General features: G+C 40.3%; 1 protein-coding gene across 6 annotated transcripts in view; it reads right to left on the bottom strand.

The window, feature by feature from the left end:
• Positions 1-17,763, bottom strand: part of PTPRM (protein tyrosine phosphatase receptor type M) — a 745,633-nt gene that overhangs the window by 447,161 nt on the left and 280,709 nt on the right. For all 6 annotated transcript variants that reach the window (XM_082418591.1, XM_082418592.1, XM_082418587.1 and 3 more), the window contains exon 4: positions 6,920-6,998. In XM_082418591.1, coding sequence (XP_082274717.1) covers positions 6,920-6,998 — 79 coding nt within the window. The remainder of the gene's footprint in view (positions 1-6,919; positions 6,999-17,763) is intronic.

Here is a 17,763-nt window from a genome sequence, read left to right as displayed (position 1 = left end):
GGCTGTGTTCAGTTTGGGAAATAGTGTTTCTTGGTTGAGAAGAAGACTGCCGGAAAAAAATAATAGTCTGGCTAAAATAATAAAGCCATACCTCCAATGGAAACCAGATGAAGACAGAAAAACCTATTAAGTGTAAACACTTTTATCACCAAATTATCCTTTTCAAGCAAGAGAATTAATTGAATTAATTAATTTATCCATCAGGGTGAATAAGACAAAGGGGCTGTAGAATTCTATGTTCCAGATCAGTTTCCTCCAAGATCATGAAGGTTAAAATTTCTACTGGTGACATTTGTAAGTTTTTTCAATAAACATTAAAGGCATATATAATCTTTCCAGAGGTTTAAGATGCCTGGAATCTCCCTGCCTAGTGCTGTAAACCCTACAACTGTTTTCAGTTAGGAAGCAGTTGAAGGTTAATACTATTTTAAGATCAGGATTGCAGCATAATACGTGTTCAAGCTCAGGCTCTTACTACCTTTGAATAGAAGCAAAAATTCTTCAACCCAAGCCTTAGTGGATTTTTTTTTTTAATTTGCAAAATAAGGATTTAAAAATAGCACCTATTTCATAGGGTTGGGATAAAGATTAAACAAGATGCTGCCAGGAGGAGGTATTCTGTGTGCCTGGTACTTAGCCTCAAAAATGTTCATTATTATTTAAAATAACGGATCTATCACTGGAAACTGGAAAAGACCCCAAGAAAAAGAGCTCCACAGCCAGAAAAGTTTCAATTCCACGCTCAGCTGCGTGCTCTGAACCTTGCCAAACTAATTGTAACACAGGTAGAGCACCATTACAGTGGAAAAATTCAATCTATCCCATACTCAGGAAGAAAAATTCTCTCTTTCCCTCTAAATTTATAGGCCCATTTGTCTCCTGGATACCCTTTCAAAATGCTATGCCAGTTTTCTTCTAAAATCTGCAGGAGTTCTAAAAACTAAACATCTTCCATGAATACTAAAAGGTTTTGGAGTACAACTCTCCTATTTTTTCATTTCTGCCATATTCTTTTGTTTCTTACTAAGAAAACAGTTTTCAAAAGAATAGAGGTTTTCGGGTATTAATTGATCTCACACCAGCATTTGGTCCCAAAGCCAGGAATTATCATTGACCAGGATGCAAATCTTTCTGTAGATGTCTCATATTATTGCCTCTTCAAAGCCTGCACCAAAACACTAACAACAAAATCAGAGAACGGTAATTTGCGAGATCAAAGTGCAAACGGAAATGGACAAAAGCGGACTGTGCCCTGACCCCTTTGTATTTTCATTTACATTTTAATGTAATGGCACAGGTTGAGATGGGCTGCAGCCATGCCCGCCTGCCAGAATGCACAGTCAATGCTTCTATCTGTGTAGCACATCATCACAAAGAAGAGAGCCAACTTCTGCTGAAAAGAACAGCCGGGACTGCCTGAAAACAATCTATTTTGCAAACATTTTTTTAACTTTTAAAATGGACACTGCTAAGTTATCCCATCTAAGAAATCAATCAATTTAGCCACTTAGAGTTAAAATCTCCATCTAACTCATTCTAGTGGGCCAATCAGGATGTAGGCCTAATAATAATAATAATAGCTAACATTTACTGAGCTCTTAGAATGTGCTAAACTCTGTTCTAAGTTCATTATGCACATTAACTCATTTAATCCCTACATTTACCTTGTGAGGAGAGCATTATCATTATTATTCTCCACTACATGAGCGAGGTTATAGGGCCACAGAGGCCAAGTAACTCTTGTGAGCAGGAAGCTCTTAACATGGTTCAAGACAAAACTACTATTTTTTTGCTTGAGAGGTAAGAATGGATCTTAATGGAATAATTTGTCAAGGGAAAAACAGAGTCAACATCCTTATCATAGAAAAATAAGCTAGGCACTATGTACAAATAACTTTTATTAGTCACTCATCTCTTGAAAACGAATGATAGTCCCCTGGATAAAAATCCAAGCTAAGTTCCCACGTGTAAAATGAAGACAAAAACAAATACCGTATATTAACGCATATATGTGGAATCTGAAAAACTGGTGTAGACAATCTTATTTACAAAGCAGAAATAGAGACACAGACGTACAGAACAAATGTATGTATACCAAGGGGGAAGGCGGGGTTGGGATGAATTGGGAGATCGGGATTGACATATATACACTATTGATACTATGTATAAAATAGATAACTAATGAGAACCTACTGTATAGCACAGGGAACTCTACTCAGTGCTCTGTGGTGACCTAAATGGGAAGGAAATCCAAAAAAGAGGGGATATATGTATACATATGACTGATTCACTTTGCTGTACAGTAGAAACTAACACAACATTGTAAAGCAACTATACTCCAATAAAACTTTTTTAAAAATAAAAATAAATAAATAAAATGATAAACTCAAAGAAACTCAATTCTGAGTTCTGTGCGTCTCTCAACCAAAGCACATGGGTCAGTTTTTATTCAACAAACATAATTCAGAAAACAGTTCCAATTTTTTATATGTCTCTGTTATTCTTATTTTAATCACACTGTGTAATGTCTTCATAAAAATTTAAATTTGAAAGTAGGCAAGCAATGTTTGAGTGTGCAAATAAATATGAGTGAAAAATTAATTTTGTTTTATAAAATAAAAATAAATTTGAACATAGGATGCCATATTATGAACTCAGCATTTCTTAAATGTTTAAAGAAATTGCTGACTTATTTCATATTGCAAAGTAGTAATACAGAAATGTCTTGGATTTTTGTATTCATTTTATCCCATATATGGCACATAGGTTTATGAGGGTTTTTGCAATCTTTCTCATTATATTATTATTTTTTAAAATTGGCAGAAAAATAATGAGGCATTATTCTGTGTAATTTTTAGATTTCAGAATTCAAGGCATCATATATGCAAATAACTTCATATTTAAGGTGTTATATGACAACATATAACAAAGACTGTACACAGTAACCCAGTGAGATTTATCCTGGGAGTGCTGGGTTGATTTAACATCCAAAAATCAATCAGTATAACACACTCCACCAACAGGATATAAGATAAAAGCCATACGATAATCTGATAAATAATGGAGTTCAGGAAATGCTACCCAAAATATGGCGCCTTTGCACACTGAATAAATTAAGCTGAAGGAGTTCAAGAAAACAGCAGTAGCAAGAAGGTCACTCTGACCTTCCCTTCCCTTGTCCCCTAAACAGGCCATAAAACCCTCATGTGAGAGGTGCCCTCCTTGCACCAGAAGAAAGGAGCTTTCTTATCTCCAAAGACAAAGGTTCACCAAGAAGAATCAATGCACGCATCTTGTTTGTCTTCCTCAGTTTGCCATACTTGCTGTACAATCTCTGTCATATCATATTCCTCCATGAATGTCTGCTCTTCACGAGAACCAGCATAAATACACCAGGTCTGTTTCTGCGGGTCTCCATTTCCTTACGAGGCTCCCATGTCACATAAAACATACATTAAATGTATCTGTATGCTTTACTCCCATGAATCTGTCAGTTTCATTTTCAGACCCAGTCAGAGACCCTAAGAGGGTCAAGGAGAACTTTTTCCTCTCCTACATACATAAAGGAAAAGCATTTGCTAAAACCCAACACCCTTTCATGATTGATTTTTAAAAAATACTCAACAAAGTAGGAATAAAAGAGAATGTCTCTCTTGATAATGAGCATCTATGAAAAACCCAAACCCACAGCTAACATCATACTGAATGGTGAATGGCTGGAAGCTTCCCTCCTAAGACAGGAACATGACAAGGATGTCTTCTCTCCATTTGTACTCAACATTGTACTGGAGGTTCTAGCCACAGCAATTAGGCAAGAAAAGGAATAAAAGGCACTCAGATTGAAAAACAGGATATAAAACTAACTCGACCTAAAGATGACATGGGTCTTGAAAATTCTAAGGATTCACAAAAAACAATTAGAGTTTATAATAAGTAAGCTCAACAGGGTCTCAGGATACAAAATCAATATACAAAAGTCAATTGCGTTTCTATACACTTGCAATGAACAATCCAAAAAAGAAATTAAGAAAACAATTCCATTTATAGTAGTATCAAAATAAAACACATAGGAATAGATTTAACAAAAAAAGTATAATGAAAGAAGTTCAGTTAGTACCCTGAATACCGTAAACACTATTGAAGGAACTTTTAGAAGACCCGAGTAAAAGGAAAAACATCCCATGTTCCCATACACTTTGAGTGGATGAATTGAATGATATGTGATGTTAAAATGCTGCATGGCTTACAAGATATAAAAATACATATCAGCACCACAAGGTAATAATAGTAATACCCAACTATGCATAAGTTACAACCTACTTAAAAACAGGAGACAATATTACGAAGCTGAAAAAAATGCTTCTTCAGTTTCTCCTACTAGGATTATTGAACTAAATTCAAAATATAGCTTTAGCATGTGTACCAAATACAAAAATTATCTATCTTCATTAGAAGTGGTCTGAAGCCGTTGCACAGCCATCTCCACATTTCAGGCTGATCTGGCATCTTACTGTCACTACGTGAAAATCAATTTTATGAGCAACTGTATACACTTAACAGAACAGCTATTTTTTAAAAAAAAGTCACAATGTCTACCATAAACCTATATGAATCCAAACAGGAGCCTTTAGAGTGAAATAAATAAAGTTCAGCAGTTCTGCATCTTTTGGGAAAGCATAGTTTTGGATATGAAATACTTATGTTTCTTCACGATGTAAATTTAATGAACATCATCAGCATTTCAAAATAATTGATTATTATTTAGAAATCTTGATAGGAAAGCCCTTAGAATACAAACTGTAAAGCTTTCCATTTTAAGACAAAACGACTGCATTCTTTAAAATCTTTGTTTGCATGTTTTCCCCATAAACTTAGCGATTCAGGAAAAAATAACTACAGAAAGGCCATCATCAAAACCATTGAAAGCTCACAGTTCAACACGTTGTTGTAGCATCCATCACCTTGGGACAGAGCCTCTTTTGTGATTCTGTATCTTCTAGCAGCAGTTCGTATAGCCAATTAAGTATCAGCACCAGTATTCTCCAAAGGAGAGACATAAACTCCATTTCTATGGCTGCAGGCAGCTGGGCTTGGAAAGAATGCACAAAACTGCAGGAGACACATTTCAGGAAGGCTCTGATAGAAGGAAAAGCATTAAGTCTTTCTCTCTTACTGAAGGCAATGACTCAGATCCTGCGGGATGGGAGGGGCTACACCTGAGGAGCTATTCTGTTGGCCAGTGGCCACCACACCTATACCCAGGGAAGCAGCGACACCTGCCTTGTGGCGAGGTTTGCTCTGGGAAATGGAGTGCTCAGCCCATAGTAGGCCTACAGTATTACTGTCTGACTTTTTACCTCCCAGTAAGAGGTGAATCAGAGGCCCTGAACATTCGTGCACATTAGAAGATCTCACGGCACTTTTCCAAGCCCGAGGCTATGACTCTGAGGATTTGGCCAAGTTCCAACTCAGGTAATTATATTCTGCTTCCTAAATTTGCCCTGCTGTTCCCATTAGGTACAGCATTGTTCATTTTCTTGCCTTTTCAGAAAACAAGGGGCAGAAATTCTTCTTGAACTCGCCAGTCTTGCTGACAGAATAAAAGGCCAAGCACCGTGCTACAAAAGTAACGTCTGCCTTAGTAATGAACAAGATGACTGCTGAGCTTGAACTTGGAGCACCAGGTAAAGAGCTCGGAGAGGAGAACCCCTCTGGATGGAATCAGACAACAGTGTCATGACAGCCCATCAGATACCAACCACCCAGGCTTCTCTGTAACCACCACAGGCAGTGATCATGGCGCCAATCTCTCAATCCATGCAGTAAAAGCAGACACTCCTGCGTGTGTTGGTATTTCTAGTATCAGTGTAGATATAACCATTCTCTCATGAATTTGGGTGGGGACCTTCAGCAGAGATCTAGAATCGTCTGAATGAGCCAATTTCTCTTTTATGCCAGGGATCCTAAAACATAAAGCAGGCTGCCATCCCTGGGATGGTCAAAGATTTAATGTCTGACAATATCAATTTGGGGCAAGGATATAGGGCAAATGAAACGTCCGTGCATTGCTGGTGGGCATATAAACTGGTCAGACGTTTTTCATAGCATCTAGTAAAACTAAAAATGTTTCTACCCTACCGCTCAGCAATTCTGCCTTGAAGAATACACCTCGCCCAAGCTCTCACACACTGCACGCAGAGGCACGCACACACACACACGGATGTTCACGGCAACCGTGTTTGTCATAGAGGAAAACCGGGGTGGGGGGTACTAAACGTTCATAGAGGAATAGGAAAAAATAGAATGTAGTATATTCATATGATACAATCTCATGGATTGACCTAAATACAATGCTAAGTGGGGAAAAAAAGAATACCGAGTAATTTGTACAGTTCACTACCATTCATCAGAATTTACAAAAGGCAAACATGACTGTCTGACTTTTTATGAACATGTAGTGATTATGGGAAACTCAGTGCACGTACACACACACACACATGCACGCAGGCACATGCACATACACACATGCAAACAGGCACACATGCAGACACACACACGCACACACATATGCACATGCCCACACAAGCACACATGCTGGTACACCTAAGCACACACACAGACACCCACATTTGCAGACTTTTACTTGCTCAGCCCCCAAAGCTCTATGCTGGGGTTGAATGTGGATGTTCCCTTAGTCCTTATTCCTGATTTTCACTTTAAAGACATTTAGATATGTACAATGACATCACACATGACGCACATGTTTTTGAACTTCTGGGCTAGCACAGCACCACCCAGAGGCCCATCAGGGACTCTCTGAGTAGGACGACCTCCCCCAGGTTTTAGTGCCTTCTCTTATCCATAACATAAATACACCCCCAACCACGTCCCCGGATGATTAGAAGCTGAGGTAACTTACTACATGGGTGTCCTAACACCTTCACTTCATCAATGGCGAGGTAGCCTTGATGTCCAGAAGTTACGACTTCAAAAATCACCTGGAAAGTTAAGAAAGGTTTTCATTATTCACTCATTTTGTCAACTTTTACCAAACATTTCATATATATAAGATACGTAGTTTCAACCATTCATTGATGTTTTCCAAAAATATTAATGGAATGCCCAATATCTGCCAGTCAGTGTTCCAGGTTCTAAAACTACAAAAACAACTAAGACTCAAACCCAGTTTTCAGGGACGTGAACAGCGGTGGGTCAGACAGCACTGTACCTCAAGGACTCACCTCATAAAAGTGGGGCAGGGTACCATAGTTAAGAACTGATACGTGGAAGACAGAGGCTGAGTCATTTTGCAGGGGCGATAAGATTTAAGTTGCTCTAAGATGACATATCTTCTGGTCAGCTTCTTTGAGGAAACTCTAGCACCAGACTGAACCACGCGGGGCCCTAGGTTTTATACAACTAATATATACAATTAAAATTTTAAACATATTATGAAAAAAGAGGACAGGATACTAGAAGAACATATGCCAGATGGCCTCCCATGAGGAGGTGGCGTTTGAGCTGATAGCTGAAGGTGAATGAGCTAACGGTGTGAAGAGGATAAGGAACCTTCCAGGGCATGTGCAAAGGCCCTGAGGTGGACATGATGGTGGCCATGAAGAGGAGAACTGCAATCTGCAGCTATAAAGGTCAGCTGTGACCCGGCTCGGAGATCCCAGGAAACACAGCACATTAGTACTACAGAGAAGAGACTATACTAACTGAAATTCAGATAGCAGAGTATCAATTAGGAGGAGGGCGATATAAAAATCTCTGCAGTGGCAAAATCAAGAGGGCTTTATGACTGTTTGATCCTGAGAGAAGCAGGGCAACAGAAGAAGGGCAACATGCTCTGAGGTTCTCAGAATGACGTTTTTGAGATGGTGGAGCCACTTCAGAGAAACTGAGGCTAAAGGAGATAAAAGAACCAGTAACAAAATTATCAATGTTCTTAACATGATTGTCTAAAGGTGTCTGTTGTCAGGCTAGTGTTAGTGATAAAAGGTCCACATGACATTATTTTCACCTCCATTTCTACACAGCAGGAAACTGTGTCACCATGGAGACCATGGCTGATGCAACATGAGGAGAATAAGTCTAACACACAACCCAGCAATTGCACCATTGGAGAAATGAACATTTTCATTCATATAAAAACCTGCATATGTCAATCCCTATACACAGTACTATATATAAACTAGATAACTAATAAGGACCTACTGTATAGCACAGGGAACTCCACTCAGTACTCTGTAATGGCCTATGTGGGAAAAGAATCTAAAAATGAGTGCATATATATATATATATATATATATATATATATATATATATGTATCACTGATCACTTTGCTGTACACCTGATACTAACACAACACTGTAAATCAACTATACTCCAATAAAAAATTTTTTTAAAACCTGCACACGAATGTTTATAGAAGCTTTTATTTATGACAGCCAGAAACTGGAAACAGTCCAGATGCTGTTCAAATGGTAAATGATTACACCGACAGTGGGACGTCCATAGTGTGGATACACCCGACTTGGATGAATCTCCAGAGAACTGTGCTGAGTGAAAAAGCCCATCAGGAAAGATTACACGCTATTTGATTCCATTTACGTAGCATCATGTGATGTCAACATTTTAGAAATGGAGGACAGATGAGTAACCACCAGGGCTCAGGGATGGAGGGAGAAGGAACAGGAGGGAGATGGGTGTGGTCACGAAAGGACAACAGGAGCAATCCTTGTGATGCTGGAAGTGCTGGGGTCTTGACTGTGGTGATGGAGGCGCAAACCTACCCAGGTAATAAAATCGTACAGCTCACAGCGGCATCAGTCACAACAGCGCGGAAGGAACCCAAGTTCCCACTGATGGATAAGTGGATAAGCACAATGCGGTCTATACACTATACACACTATGGAATATTATTCAGTCTTAAGAAGGACGAAAAACATTCTGACACATGCTATGATACGGATGAACCTGGAAAACGTGACGCTCAGTGAAATAAGTCAGTCCTAGAAGGGCAAATACCCAGAGTAGTAAATTCACAGAGACAGAAAAGAGAATGGTGGTTTCCTGAGGCTGGGAAGTTATTGTTTGATGCGTGCAGAGTTTCAGTTTTATAAGACGAAAGAGTTCTGGAGGTGGAGGGTGGTGATGGTTCCACAAGATTATGATTGTATTTAATACCCCTGAACGGTGCGCTTAAAAATGGTTAAGATGATACATTTTAAGTGATTTGTATTTTATCACAATAAAACAGTGAAAAAATTATATAGTAGTAAATACAGCCACATGCATACACAAGTACAAGTAAAACTGGGGAACTCTGAAAAAGCTCTAGATTTTAACAATGTCAATATCCTGCTTGTGACATTATACTTTAGGTTTGCCAAATGTTACCATCGGAAGAAACTGGGTGAAGTGTACATAGGAATCTGTATTATTTTTTACTACCGCATCTGACTCCACAATTATCCCCATAAAATTTTCAATTTAAAAAAAGTAATTATAAGTGACCATTTACTACACACATAATAGGTTACATACCCTGGGCAGATATTACTCCACTGTCTTATTTATTATTTCACATGAAAATTCCTCAAGAATTCAATATTTCAAGAACAAAGAGATTTAGATACAAAGTAATGGTCCAAGAACATGAGATGAGTCTATGGCGGGTGTCACTTAAAAACCCAATCTTTCTGATTCCAAATAGCGTGGCATTTTCACTACTGCCCGTTGCCTGAATGAACACTGCAACCAAAGGACTGCATTATTTATGTCTGTGCGATGGATGCAAGCATGGAGGAAGCAATGAGCAGGACCCCCAATGGAAAAGCTCAGGGGGCTTCCCAGATAGAAGTCATCCCAGAAACACCTGCTATACGAGACGTCCCTGTGCCAGGATGCCGCCAAACTGAAATACAAAACACACAGGGGGAGGAGGGGCCCAGCAGGAGAACAGAAATGAAATGAAACTCGGTCCTGTTTAGGGGGTTAATATACATTTTTTTCACTGATAATACAGAGAAAGGAAGAGATGCACAGATATTCCTGCAATGGGATCTTGCTCATTTCTCTCTCTACTGAAGTCTGAGACAGGACAACTGAGGGGCAAAAAGCAGACGGACATTGAGAACAAGTGGAGTGAAAAAGCCTTCCCAGGGCTCTCCAGACAGTGCTCCCGGGAAACAGCCATATCCTGCCTGGCAGGAGCAGCTACAGGCAGAGCAGGAACCGGCCAGATGCTCTGGTCCGAGTGGCCACAGCACAGACTGATGCCCAGCGCCACCAGTGGCCCAAGAACGCCATCACTCTGGCCATGAAAAGAGTACTTTGAAAGCCAAACCCAGAAGTTCATCCATCTTTCCTGCCTTCTTCCCTCCCTCTTATACATTCATTCATCCGGTTCAAGTCTCCACCAAGCATCTCTCTACTCCAGGGACTTGGAGTCCATCATGAACGGAACAGATGAAGATCCCTTTCCTCAGCAGGTCTGTCCTTCTTCTCACCAAAAGTTATATTTTTTCCTTTATCAACTACAAGGGCTGAAGCTTCTCATAAAAATGGAATAATCCTCATTTTTAAAGGGATGCATTAACTCTTAGAATATAACGTACATATATAAAGCATGCTCATGTGGATCTGTTTTTAAAAGTTGACACGTGTAAATTTAATGCACCATATTTAACTTAATCCAACACAAGGCCATGGCCCTACCATGGAAAAGGAGAGAGAAAGGAAGGGGGTGGGGAGAAAGGAATTAGACACTAGAAAAGCCAGGTTAAAACCTCTGAATCTGTTTTTTCATCCATCACATTAAGAGAACTTAGGACCCTCAAAAGTTTCATGCCCCAAAATTCTGAGCCTTATTGTCCAAATATTAATAGAATATTTACTACATGCTCTGCGGGGGAGGGCATCAAAAAATTAGACAATTTTATGAAATTTAAGCTTTAGTTGGAGAAAAAATAAGGAACACAATGAAAGAACAGAAGGGAGACAAGAACAGCCAAATGACAGATGGGAACAGCATGGAGCTCGTAGGACCACACACCTTCTCCTCCTCCTTACCTAACCAGCCAGGATGCCCGTGATACACCCAACACTACCTCCAGCCCAATTCTCAGCCTGCTAAGTGCAAACGCACAGATGCCTGAGCAAGCACTTACCCAGCGTCTCAGCCAGGCTAGAGACACAGCAAGACTCAGCAAGAAGCCAATTCCCCAAATTCCCCAGCAAGATGACTCGCCAGTGAGGCCACAACCAAAGAAGTGAACATAAGTTTATGCCTGAAACTTTGTTGCTCTCAGTCTTCCAGCTGGAACGCCAGGAAGCAAAGAAAGACAGAGTCTGATTACAGATACACTGGAGACCAATGGACTGGCCCTTTCCATTAACTGGAAACTTCTGAAGCAAACTTCTGAACTTGGCAGGTTCCAGCACTGACTTACAGCTAACTGCAGAGACAAAAAGAGGAAAACAATCTTTATAGATATGTTTACGGGTCTGTGTCTATACACCTGCACACAGATGCACAGACATGTAGATTTCCAGAAAATATATAAATAAAAACTTAGTAGGACACCTTAGGTTTTAAACAACAGAAGGTGCATAATGTGTTGCAAGTTTGAAGCAATCACTTCAATGTTTCTTTCCAAAAAACTGAAGCACGTTTTTTAAAAGGTCATTTTCCAGCTCTTTCTTAGAAGTTCATTTCAATTAAGGGACTTATGAGTACAAGTTTTTTAGCTTTTTCATCAAGTTTATAATTTAGGATATAAATGTTTCAACACATACCACGACTATAAAGTGGGTATGATTTGCACTGAATGTTTGCTACTTTGAAGTAAATGTGATTAAATGAAGATATCTGAATTTAGGTGCTGTTGGACAATCATAGGTTGATGACTGTCTTGATTTTACCTACCACCTGACCACTAAGAAATCAACTTTGTTTTTTTTCTAACAAACAACAGGGGTAAAACATGCAGTTCAAAGGATGAGGCCTATCTTAAATAGGTTTCTTAAAAACAGATTTAAGCACCCCCTGAAAAGGCTTCCTTGTCATGAACTCTTGCTGTCTGGCAAGTTTTCCATTTTGTACTATTTTCTAGCCAGTGCCCCTACCAAGAAAGTTTCAGAAGCAGAAATAGTTTTGTCTCTTTCTGTCAAATAAGGGACTACTCTATTGAAAGGACAGATATTGCTCTAGGGGAATTATAACACAGGGATGCAGAGCCCAGGGTGGGGATGGGGGTGGCAGTCACGGGGATGTCTAAAGATGCCTGCATCCAAGGACAAAAACATTGAGGTCACAGCAAACAGTAACACAAGGCCACCAACAGCACCACCGGAAAGAGAATAAAGAAAGGTGTGAAAATTGATTTAGGGATGTGGCCATGCTTATTTTTATCAAACAGGACAGAATATACTGAAAATCTACATTAGACGTGAGACTTGGATCTCTTGAGGGAAACACACCAAATCTTTTCTTTATAAAAAAAATGAATAATTCAAAACACATTTATTTATCATATACATCCATGTCCCAGGTACATTTTGAAAATATTATCTAATTTTTCTCAGTCAACCATATAAGGTAGATAATATTAACTCCCCTTTAGAGATGAGTAGGCAGACTCAGTAAGGTTAAGGAATGTTTCCGAGGTCATGCAATCAGGGTATAATTCTAGGTCTATTTTACTTCCAAGTCTGGGCTTCTTTCATGTTACCCAACTGCCTAATCTAGCAGGTATGAGAGACTATATATGTAGAATACATAGACATATACATATGCACATACACACACAAATATATAATATATAACCATGCATACACACACATATGTATACATACACACAAATATATATGACTTTTAATGCATAGATGTACATATGTTCTAAATTCTTTACTTCCAGATTGAACTAAGGAATGTAGTCATCATCTATTTGACCTAGAAATACAGATGCAAGGGACAGTTATATGACACAGTTTTGACAATGCCAGTTTTAAGACAAGGGTCAGCAAATGGGCCAAATCTGCCCCAACCTCTGTTTCTGTCTGGCCCACAAACTAAGGATGGTTTTTACAAGTTTTCACTGGTAGGAGGAAATCAAAAGAAGAAGAAGATTTTGTGATACGTGAAAGGTATATGAAATTCAAATTTCCATGGCTGAAAATAAAGCTTTCTTGGAAGGCAGTCACACTTATTCATTTATGGATTGTCTACAGCGACTCTCACACAATCACAGCACAGTGGAGTTGCTGCCACAGAGACCATCTGGCCCGAAAAGCCTGAAATATTTACTATCCAGCCTACTGCTTTAAGAGGAAGCTTTCCTGCTTTGCTCACCAACAGGCTGCCATTACTCTAGATAACAAGAAAGCACACATCAATAGCAGTAGTTCGTCTCAGGCAAAAACAATATGCTTTGCACTTCCTGGGGGAGCCTTGAACTCTAGCAATGACAGGGAGAAAGCCCTCTCCTGGCTTGATTTGTTTCAGCTCTAATATACGGGTGGTGTTTTAAATGCCCACGTAGCATTGGAGTATCATTACCAATTTTTAAAAGCGTAATTGCAATACACCAAAACAAAACCATAGACATGAATTACTTGATAGGCCTCAAAACACTGTCTTAAAAATTAAATTATAAAATGAAAGAAAATCCAGCTCATTTAGAAGGCAAATCCTCTATAAATAAGCTAAACTACTGAGAATTTATAACACTTTTGTATTCCAACCTGACTTTCAGATCTCATTCTGCACAATGTCCTTTGGCATTAGCTTGATTACAGCTAAATGTTTTTATTTGTTTTTACCAAACACATACATTTTTAGGAAAAACGCCTTTGCTCTCTAGCCTAATCTAAGCTATGATTATTTGAAAAGTTGAAAGCTGACGTGGGGGATGGGTATGATGGAATCACAGAGCCAAACTACCGTATTCTGGAATAATTTTGTCGTCACACAGTATTTAATCTTACATCACTTTTTTTTTGGTGGGGGAAATTTAGCTTAACAGAAAATATAATGAATCCTCACTATTTGCTGATTCTGAATTTGTGAATTTGTCTACTCGTTAATTTATTCAAAACCCCAAAATCAATACCTGCAAAGCATTCTTGGTCACTTGTGAACATGGACAGAGCGGCAAAGGCTGGAGTCGCCGGACACACATATCCCAGCAGAGGCCGGGCAAGGAGAAGCTCTGCCTTCCAGCTTCCCTTCTCCTGCCACTAACAAGTGTCCTTATCTTCATCTAAATGTGTCACATTTTCACCTTTTTGTGCCTTTTATTGGCGATGCTGCTATTTAAGATGGCCCCCAGCACAATGCTGAAACGCTGTCTGGTATCGCCAAGTGCAAGAAGGCTGTGATGTGTCTTACAGAGAAAACATGTGTGTTAAATAAGCTTCCTTCACGCCTAAGCCTAGCACTCTTGGCCGAGTTCACTGTTAAGAATCAATGATACACATTAAATAAGGCATCTTTACAGAAACGCACACAAACCAAGGTTATGTATCGATCAGTTGATGAAAGGCTTGTGACCACAGGCTCTCATCACGGGACTAATGCCCTATGTCCCCCAGAAGCAGCGGTCCAGTGTTTACTCATTTGGCGCTCAACATGATGTTTAGAACAAAACTGTATTCGTGTGTTTGGATTCACACCGAGACCCACTTCTATCAAAGTTCTTGGTCATTGGAAGGACTCAATGCTCATTTTTGTTCTTGGTTCCCAGATATTACTGGCAGCCATGGGATGTAAAGACATGTAGACTAGAGAGAATCCATATTCTTTCAACCGCTCAACAAATAACATCTCAGGAGACAAGACGGTGCAGCTCCACCATCTCTGGAGCCTTGGGGAAAAGCCACTGGCTTTCAGGTAGGAAGCAACTGGTTAAACCACTGACTAGTGCTGTTTTGTTTGCTCATGGAAATCCATCCTGGATCTGAGTCTGCCAAACGGGAGACGGGAAGAAGTTTAACACTGCAGCATCTCCGATGTTCCCTGCTTTAGTGAGGAGCAAAATTAGCTTTCCACGATGCCACTTTTCCTGCCACGTATAAGCAAAGCAAAGGCGTTATCTCACCAACACAAACACTCCCCACAGAAGATGGGCTGGTGGAAACTGTCAGTCCCCTAGAACAAAGGGGATTCCATGGCATCTGTCTGTCCTCCCACCCAGAGCCTCGTAGTTCCTTTCTGGTTTTGGTTTAAATAAAAAGCTAAGGTGGATCATATTCACAAAAACTGATTTTTTTTTTTTACCCAAATAAGTTAAATAAAAAACAAAAACATAGGAAAAGAAAAGTTTCTGTAATGATGAAGAGTCAAAGCAAAACCACAAACGATAGACCTTACCAAATCAGGAACAAAGTACTGAAACCTTTGTTTATATGCACATTTTTTTTTTTAGCATTGTTATTTTAGGCTGTGTTAGGTCTATGTTGCTACGCGTGGGCTTTCTCTAGTTACGGCAAGCAGGGGCTACTCTTCGTTGCATTGCACGGGCTGCTCATTGCCGTGGCTTCTCTTGTTGCGGAGCACGGGCTCTAGGTGCGTGGGCTTCAGTAGTTGTGGCTCAGGGGCTTAGTTGCTCTGGGGCATGTGGGATCTTCCAGGACCAGGGCTCGAACCCGTGTCCCCTGCATTGGCAGGCGGATTCTTAACCAGGAAGTCACCAGGGAAGTCCATGAACATGTTATCAAAGTAAAGTTAAAACCTACTTTCTCTCCGTTAAAGGCATTCAAAGGATAAGATTCACAATGAAGCTAATTATCAGCGCTTTGTCTTGCCATTTAGGACATTCTGAAATGATGTCATCTATTTTTTCTACCAATAAATAACACAACTTTCTTCACTTTTGTGTTTTCCCTTTCCCTTTTGAAAAGAAGTAGTGTTCTTTTCCAATCTTTTCTAATCATGGCTCAAATGCCCATTTTATAAAATGGGATATGTAAGAAAATTAAGGCAGAGGGAAAAAAATAGGAAAGTGATAAGGAAAAGTGCTCAGAAGCAAGAAGCGACAGACCACAGAGAAGTGGAAGATGTTCACCCAGAAGAAGGACTTGTCCTTGATCATCAAATAACAAATACAAACTGAGAAAGAAACCCAGAGACATGGTAAGCTTTTCAAAATAAATATATAAAATATTATCTTTGAAGATACGAAACTGTCACGTGACTCCCTCTGCTTCTTCCTAAATGCAGCTCTGAGTCTGTAGTAAAGTGACAGCCTCATATGTCCTCACTGATTTCTTAAAACTCATCTTTTTTAAGCACAAAATGCAGAGGACAGGAGTACCTGCTTAGAATAGCTTTCCTGCTTGAGACAGGGTTCTATTTCACTGCCACATCTAATTCCTGTGTCCTCCTAGAGGGACGAAGCAATTCGATTGTCTTGCACTTGGTACAAAGCAATTCAATGGTCACACACTTGGAATAACGGCCATAAGCTAAGGAATTTATGGAGTCAGGGAACGCTCTCTTTTTCCATCAGTACATATCAGGATTTCCCAAGGTGCTCCAGGGAATACTGGACTCGAGATGCTCTGCTAAACCCAAACGGATGTGCACGCTCCAGCCAGGCACCTGCACCTGCCATGTGTCACCCGGGGAAATGCAGAAACACTCCCGGGCTCTGAAAGGCCTGGCAGTACAGAATGTGTTCTACTTCGCTTAAATCAGTGCTTCTTCCCATTTGGTTGACCGGTGCCTTTTAACCATCCTTGGAACACAGTTTGGAAAACACTCACCCATGCAGATCTTAAACACTGTCTCTGGGCAGCAAATGCCTGCCAAGCTGCTGCCACTCAGCGTGGCTTACGTGACCTTCTAATAAAATAAGTGGGCTGAAGGCCAGTCCAGAGAAGAAAGCGAGGCTGCCGTGCAGGAGTCCAGGTGGGAGTGTGATGGGAAGGGGTGGGAAAGATCAAGTATCTCCGATTCCCTCACCCCTCATCCACCAGGAAAGATGGCAGACGGGTAAAGGGTAAATCTTGGCTTAGCCTCCCCGAAGTGCTGGCCCCTTGATAAGCTCAGTGCACAGAGAATTGAGAGCACGGATCCACGCCTCCTCTCCTGCCAGGCCCTTTGGTGCAACCAGAAGGCCAGTATCTTCCCTGACTTTACCTTCCCATCCCTCTTGTCACTGCCCACAGCCTGGCATAACACCTTTATTGAGGGGCCAGGGGGAGGGATTTCAAGGCCACCTGTGCATTTTTTCCTTTTCAAAGCAACCATCTGTATGAAAGATCACTGCCCTCCTGGCCTCCAACAGGACTCAGAATCACTATCTCCAAAAGCAGGGAGAAAGGCAGTGAGTGTGGGGTTCCAGGGGCGTCTCTGGGTGCAGGTGGGGTTAAGAACCCAGAAGAATCCATCAGAGGCCTCGGACACTTGCAGGTGGGTAAGAGGAGAGAGGAGGGGAGAAGAAACAGAATCAAAGTGAAATATTTTTTTAATCAGCACAGTAAAGTAAAAGGGTGCTTGTGAGAGGAAAATGCTATTCTTAAAAGGGCAAAAGGCAGTGTCTAAATCAAAGGAAGCAGGTGTTACAGCCCAGGTGCCCTGGTGAAAGCAGGTAGCCTGCACTTATGCTGCCACCCAGCAGAGGGGCAGGTTCTACGTCACAGCAGTTAGAACAAACACTAATTAAGTAATTAAATACATGTTAATCACCAGATACTTGACAATTTACGTGTTAATGAACAGTAATTAACCTGCAATTAGCTGTATTCCATGC

This window comes from Balaenoptera physalus (assembly GCF_965194825.1).
Source record: "Balaenoptera physalus genome assembly, chromosome: 12".
NCBI lineage: Eukaryota > Metazoa > Chordata > Mammalia > Artiodactyla > Balaenopteridae > Balaenoptera > Balaenoptera physalus.
This window is presented reverse-complemented; position numbering and strand designations above follow the sequence as displayed.